At 26.9% G+C, this 8,065-nt stretch overlaps 1 protein-coding gene across 1 annotated transcript in view; it reads right to left on the bottom strand.

Annotated features, from left to right (window-relative positions):
* Window positions 1-5,920: 5,920 nt before the first annotated feature.
* Window positions 5,921-8,065, bottom strand: part of Su(var)3-9 (suppressor of variegation 3-9) — a 3,983-nt gene continuing 1,838 nt past the window's right edge. Inside the window, 2 exon segments of the mRNA NM_001126162.2 lie at window positions 5,921-6,778; window positions 6,846-7,440. Coding sequence (NP_001119634.2) covers window positions 6,127-6,778; window positions 6,846-7,440 — 1,247 coding nt within the window. The 3' untranslated portion in view covers window positions 5,921-6,126.

Here is an 8,065-nt window from a genome sequence, read left to right as displayed (position 1 = left end):
GTCTAATACATAGACTGATATACCGTCTCCGCTCAGAATCGTTTTTCTTATACAGTGATATTAATATATCATTGAATTCAAATTTAATACTGTCCATTATACAGTGACCCACTTCTAACCTACTGTACAGCAGAGCGACATCCACTTACCCACCTTTTTTTTATACACGTACCTATTATATATAATTGTTTAAAAAATTCAGGAGCAAGGCCAAAGTTTCCATCGCTAAACCATGTATCCGACCCAGCTAGTAAGGTCAATCCTATATCGGTGGCAAACATGATAATCCTTTCACTGCAGGTATTTTGGCTGTGATCGTATAGTAAAAATCTTTCTTGACCATATTCTTTATATTCACCTATTAAATTGAAAATTAAATAAGTACCAAATTGTTTATTGTTTGTACCAAATTGTTTATTTTAATAAAGTACAGATCCGTAACATTTTTAGAGATAAGAACTGAACCCAAAAAAATTGTTCGGTACATTTATTATAGATTTGTTACTTGTAATAAAAATATTAGAGCTCTCATCTCTAAACATTGTACGTTGACTTTTACAATATTTTTATTTATAAGCGAGATGTGAGTACCTATGTAAAATATTGAAATTCAAAAATACTCATTTATCTTGATTAAAAATTAAGCGAAATAAAGTTTTAAAAATTTTAATTTACCTTCAACAATTATTTCTGACAGACATCTCGGCTTTGTTAGATTTTTATATTCTCTATGATTTCGAATACTTCTTTTTAAATAATCTTCCCTCGGCAATTCGGCTAATACACTGTTCGGAACATTTAATATTGCACTTGAAAAAAATTGACTAGGTGTGTCGTTGGTTATTGTGGCTTTTGCCTTCATATTTTTTATAATTTTTACTGCAGAAAGCATATTTTCATTTGCCTCGTGTACATGATCGTGTTCAATGGATAGAAAAGTTGGACAATCAATATTTAAATCAGTTATTAAAATACAAGGAGACTTCATTAAACTTGATTTAGCACATCTCCAACGAATCATAGTTTTGCATTCTTTTTGAATGTTGTACAAATATACAATATAATTTATAAATATTCCACCGTATGGAATTTGAGGTTTTTATTATTATTTCGAATCACTTCCATTTTATATTCGCACTTTTAATTCAAAATAATCAAAACGTTACGTCAAGATAATAACTAGGTGAACGAAAAATTCGTAGGTACTGAAGATAATATCATACTGTAGGTACACCGCGTACACACTTTTAATTTAAAATTATCACAACAATAACTATATAAACGAAAAAACCACATTTGTAATAATACATTGTTGTAGATACCTACGTCCTACTCAGATACCAAGACTAGTTTCCAGATAGAGTCTATAATAAAATATAACATCTTCTTAATTTTAGATAAAGTCAAAATGTCAATTACTTTTATTACCTACTATACTTACTTTAATATCTTATATTTCAAACGTATATTTATATCTATAGTTTAATAAATATTTGGTGTATTATTTTATTAAATATTATTATGATGTAAAAGTATATAAAAATTATATACTATACATTTATATATATGGTTATACAATATACCTATGTCAAAAAAAGGTTAGGTTACCTATATACAAATATTAAATTATAAAATGTACACTATATTCATGAAAATGCGTTATGTATTTAGTTGGTACGGGGCTTTTTTTTCCGAATACCGGAATACCGTATAATTAGTGCATTTTACAGTGCATTTTTGAGACTTTAAATGTACCTATTTTTTAAGGTTTTTACCAGGGCTTGCATTTAAAAAAAATCCGTTTTATGTTATTTTCAATTAAAACGTTACACGATTTTTGTGTGTATCGTTATTTAAAATTAAAACGTTATCCAACTTTTGCGTTTATCGTTATTCATAATTAAAACGTTATCCAAGTTTATCGTTAAGCAGAATTAAAACGTTTATCGTTATTTAAAATAGTGTTAATACCTATTTTATTTAAAAATTATAACTTAGTTCGTGATAATAACTAATGCGGGTAGGTAATGTCCCGGATACGGAATATAATATAATTGATTCTTAGATTATTTGCATGAAATAAATGTTTCTACGAAACCAATAGACCTTTTAAATAAATAAATTTTAAAATATTACGTTTTGTGTTATTATGTTTTGTTTAATGATAAATATTGTGGTATTTAATTTTTTTTTATTATAGCTTTCCGTTATAATAACGTTTACAAATATCGATCGTTTTTTGTCAAATATAACGTTATCATAACGTTTTGCAAGCACTGGATTTTACTACATATTAAATTAACAGGTCACAGCTATAATTATAACAATTTATTCAAATCAAATACATTTATTTTGTAAGTTACTTTGTACAGTGAACCTCCATATTAGTCTCATAATAGCCACATGAGCAACAAAAGAAAAATTCCGTACTATGGAGAATTTCATAAAAAAGAATTAAAAAATTTGGATCTTAAAAATATTTAGTAAAACAGAATGTTTTGTTAGGTAGGTAGTTGCAGTGGCGTATATAGGGGGGAGGCCCTCTAGGCCAGAGCCCATAGTGAAATTACAGTTTCAATTAAAGCATTGCATGTATATTTACACTGTTTACAGTTATTCACCATGATTAAGTTAGCAGGTTGATTAAAACCGTTTTTATGGAATCAACAAGGAAATTTTAGATTGTCAGGACTTGCTTTGTCGATTTATTGACTTTGATGTTAAATTCATAGTAAGATAACATTAAAATATATAAATGACACTATCAATATTTATAAAAAAGAACCAAAAAATTAATTTTAGATAATAATTATAAAATTGAATTGCGCAATTTTTATTTGTACTCTGTCTGTATATGTCATTATTATAACCACCATAAGCTCCCTAAAAAATGTATAATTATTAAATTATGGCTAGGTATGTTAGTCGTGCTATGCTTGACTAGTGATTAGGTACTAATAAATTAGCCCATACTGAAAATAATTCGTATATACGCCACTGGGTAGTTGGAAGTTTCATCGTAAATATACTAGAAATATGTAATTACAGAACACTTATTTTTCAACATATTTATTATTTTTAATAGACCATCGGACTTATTAATTATATCCACATAAATAGATAATTCCGATAGTCTATAAATAAGCCCACAATAGTAGCAAATGTTTAAGATTTTTAATTATTATTTAAGATAATCACAAGATCCGAGGTGCTGGCATATAAATGTAGGGTGCACCCTTGTAATTCGTGCCAATGATTACTCCATAATATAGCCTATGCTCTCTATTGATAATATAGCCATAAGGGTAGATACTTAAATACTAATATTATACTCTCATAGATTTAAGATTGTATAATAATACATGCAAGTATTATAATTTAGTTATAAATTGACAATTCAATGAATTTATCATCATATTCTGCGAGTTAGCCATGCCTAAATAATTGGTAGAATTATAGAATTCTTGTCTATGGTATCAACATATTTCATAGAACAACAAATTGCTACGCAGAGCAGACTATAGTCACAAATAAATTACCAAAGTCCACGCCATCATCATACGTATTGGTGTAGGTAATAGGTATGTAATTTTAAAATATGTAGAACACGATCTTAATGTAGAACATGTCATTAAAATGTCATTATATTATCATTATGTCATCGATTCTTTGTACCGTGTTTTCGTTTTTTTTGTGTAGTGCTTTCAGTAATTAATTAATCTAAACATTCTTCGAACGCATAGACAATTAATGTAAGCAATGAAACGATTATTTAAAAACAATCATAACATCATTTATTTGTTTACACGATCGCCATTCGCCAATACGGATATTATGTAAATTTTCTAATTTCAATTTATAGGTTATCAATACTTAAAAAGGTAAATAAACGATAATAAATTATTAGAAATTCATGTCATACTCATATGCGTCATAATATGTTATAATATAATATGTTCATTATTAGTCACCTGATAGTTGTTACAGACTACAAAATAAAAAAATCGGTGAATTGTTTTTAAGTGAATTTGTTCATCGTTGACTGGTATCATAAAGTTTTAAATGATTTAGTTTTGAAGACAATGAAGTATCCATACGATTTACACTTAATACAGACATCTGGTATTGACCTTTCGGTCCCTATTAGTTCATACACTTCAGCACGACAATAGCCAGTAGTGAAGTTTTTGCTTTAAAATTTTTGAACAATTGAACATAATATTTAATCACGTTTAAAAAAAGAATTGGTGTAAAGCTCTATTTACTATTGCAATATTCATATTACTGTAAAATACTTATTTTAAATCAATTATCAATGACCTAACTACACTTAATTTAAAAAAAGGATAAATATAAATGAGATTTATTAAGTGAAAATCATCAATGTATCCATGGCTATTATCATATTTTTGTAATTCTTTTGAACTCTTTTAATGAAAGTAAATAAACAAAACAATTTTACAATATGTAAACAAAAGGTATGATTTAATGACATAATTTAAATGCAGTCTTTGAAAAAACATTACAAATAATATTATACAACTCAGTTATTTAAAAATAAAGTCCATTCTTAAACACTTAAAATATTAAAATTGTCTTTAAATTATATTTAAATTAACCACATAATACAAAAAATTTTGATTGACAGTTAAAAATTCTAATATTTCGTACCCATCACATTAATATGCATACGTAATGTACTTCATTTGTATGTAAAAAATGGTATTAACTATTGTACACAGTGGTCAACTTTCAGATACATTAAAATAAAATAGTTACAACCATATTGTGATATAAAAACCAAGTAAAAAATTTTTCTGTTTAATGTACATAATAATATTTGAAATATTTTTAAAATTGAAAATATAATTAATTCTTAAAACAACTGAATATAAATTACACTCTGTCTCTTATATTAACATTTCACATGACTTTAATTTATAAAAAGTTGAATTATTATAAATTAATTCGCAATTTTTTTTTTTTTGTCAAAAGAAACATTGAAATTTCTGGTCAATAACTTTAATAATTGAAAACTTAAAAATAAAAAACTAATGCAAAGTCTAATTTTATAGCGCAATGATTAATTTATGACTTAAAATACAAAATAAAACGTACACAAGGATATATATAATATAGCACAATTGTTAATGTAATACACAATTTAAATATCACCAAGATTTATGGTTATTTAAAAAAGTCAAATTTGTGCTTACTATACAAAAAATAAATATATTTTAGTCAAATGAACAATTAGAAACCAAGAACATTTGTTGCTTAATTATACAAATGGGAAATAAATAAACATTTTTAGTGGAATGAATAATTCAAAACAAATTAATTATTGAAATACTGAAAATAATTGACATTTAGACTTAATAAAACAAAAATATGGTAATTAACAATTTTTAAGATCAATAAATACTATTTGAGTAGTAATTTGATTATTAACAAAATATTAGAGTTGTACATGAATAATATTTCATTTTTTTATAATATAATAAGAAATAATTATACCTTGGTATAAATATTTTGTGCTAGATACAATTTGACTAATTAAAAAAAAAAACAACTATTATACATACAAGGAGCAATACATTTAATACTTTTGACAAATTGTGTTCTTGTGTGGTCGGTTAACTGAATGTGTCAACCTACATATAAATATTTGATTATAAAGTCTAATTTATTATACAGTATATTTTATAGAATATTAATTAGTCACCAATAGTAGATACTAAGGCATCACTAAAAAAAAAATCATAGAAACTGTCTTATTGATTTCAGTTCAAAAACAAATATTTGATACTGAAAAAAAATAATAATCTTATCATTTTAAATGCCAATAAAATAAACTTATGTCTGCTACGAATGAAAAAAAAAATGTATGATGTACCTACTATTAAGACATAATATTTTGTCTTTTCATTTTAATCAGTAAAATTTACATTATATACATCTAAATTACCCTTTTTTTTTAGCCAAACACTGTACAAAATTAATTTCAACTTAAACTTCTTTTATAACGAGGAATGCTATCTGAGAATAAATAATAATAAAAAAAGTATCAAATAGTCAATTAAAATTCTAAATGTGATAGATGGCATGAATATAAAATTATTTATACTAACACAGGTAACCACGGCAATTATCAGATAAACATTTACATTTAATTCTCCGATTTTCATTGTTGACAGAAGTCATATAATTGAATGTAATCTCTTCACCTGCACTAATATCTCTAGAGGCGAATAATGCCAGCGTTGGTATATTAGTATCCAAGCAATCAATCCATACAGCAAATATGGCCAGATTAGAATCGCACGAATGATTTATAAAATGTGATACATTACCATATGTAGTAGCATCAATAGAATAAACACTATCATTTTTCTCAGTATTGTAGTCAAGATCAAACAAGTATGTTGACTTTGATCCATGTGTGATGGCCCGTTGATCAGCTTCTGATCTGGTGATTACTTCACCGGTATATTTGGTAATATAAGTACCCTGTTTTATACTTAACAATGTTTTGACTCCCCAACCGCGATTGTTGTCAGTACGGAATATTTGAAGTCTTAAATTTTTGCTTGGACCATGTTGAACCACTCTATTTACACATGTTGCGTCACAAGTACATTTTTTATTACATTCATAAATAGGAGTGCCTTGAGGAACTATGATGCGCTTAAATTTATTATACGCCATTTGAAAATCGCCAAAATGACATTCGGTTTTCTTACGTTTTTTTCCTCCGCAGGTAACGTCACAGTGACACCTAAATTTAAAATGAAATAGCTTTATAGCATTTAAGTGACAAAAAATATTATTTCCATTTTACATACCAAACTGGAGGGTCATTCGGAATAACAACGCCTTTGCCTGCCACACATTCATCCACATAATAAAAACGTTTTGGCGGACCTTCGAAGTCAACATTGTTTAGTACACTTATATTGAAACCACATACTGCTGCCATATCATTTTGCCATTTATTTAATCTATCTTGTTGTTTTTGTCTTTTTTTGTCAACTTCAATTATCATTAAATTATGTCTGATGAGTTTAGTTAAAGACAAACTCCTACTACTGGGTGATACAGTTGATAAATACGCAATTGTACCCCTAACAAATTTTTCATCTATAGAAGGCATTCCATCCTGAATTACATGGTGCAATAATTCAAGTAGTTCCTGATCTGCAAAAATATTTAGCGAGTCATACAGTTCTTTATAACGTGTAGTCTGGTAGATTTCAGTTGCAACTATTTTATTTGATCTGTAATCATTTAATGCCTGGGCACAATTTGTCAGATTTCGATATGGTTCCCATGTGCATTGGTCCATGGGGTAGTTTTTCCATTTTACGAGATACATTGTTTTGCTCCCATATGTATCATCGAATAAAATGGATTCGATTTCATACTCGTTATCAGCCACTCCTGAAAAAAATTGGACTACATTAATTAAATCAATTTTGATTCGCACTAAATAAATATCTAAGTCAAATTGGAATAGAATATAGATAGATACTAGTTAATAATGTTTTTTTTTACACATGAATATAAGTAGGTGGATAAATTCTCTAAATTATTTAATTGAAACAACTTTTTAGTACTTAAGAGGATGCCACACAGGCATTTGTTGTCAAAGTCTTACATACGTACAACAAGGCAAATTTTGCATTCACAATAATAAACTTTACTCTGTAATTTGCAGAGTGAATTTACTTCTTATACAATTTAAAGGTAAGAATATTACTAGGACATCTCTGAGGATTTTATTTATATTATTATTTTTAAGTAAGTAATGATAATTTTAAAATGTACAAAAAATTAGTGATGGGCACAACCGAGTGAAAACTATCGAAGTACTCGATAGTTTAAACTATCTAATTACTCGGTTGTTTTATAAAACTATCGAACTATCAAAAAACTATCGAACTATTGAAAACTAATCAAACTATCGAAATTTTTACTTTTTAGGTAAGGTTATGTATTATTTACTATTTAGCCATGATTTTGTCAATGTTGTCATTCGAGATTCACTATCGAGTATCAAGGCTGG

The sequence above is a fragment of the Acyrthosiphon pisum genome, chromosome A1, assembly GCF_005508785.2.
Source record: "Acyrthosiphon pisum isolate AL4f chromosome A1, pea_aphid_22Mar2018_4r6ur, whole genome shotgun sequence".
Lineage (NCBI taxonomy): Eukaryota > Metazoa > Arthropoda > Insecta > Hemiptera > Aphididae > Acyrthosiphon > Acyrthosiphon pisum.
This window is presented reverse-complemented; position numbering and strand designations above follow the sequence as displayed.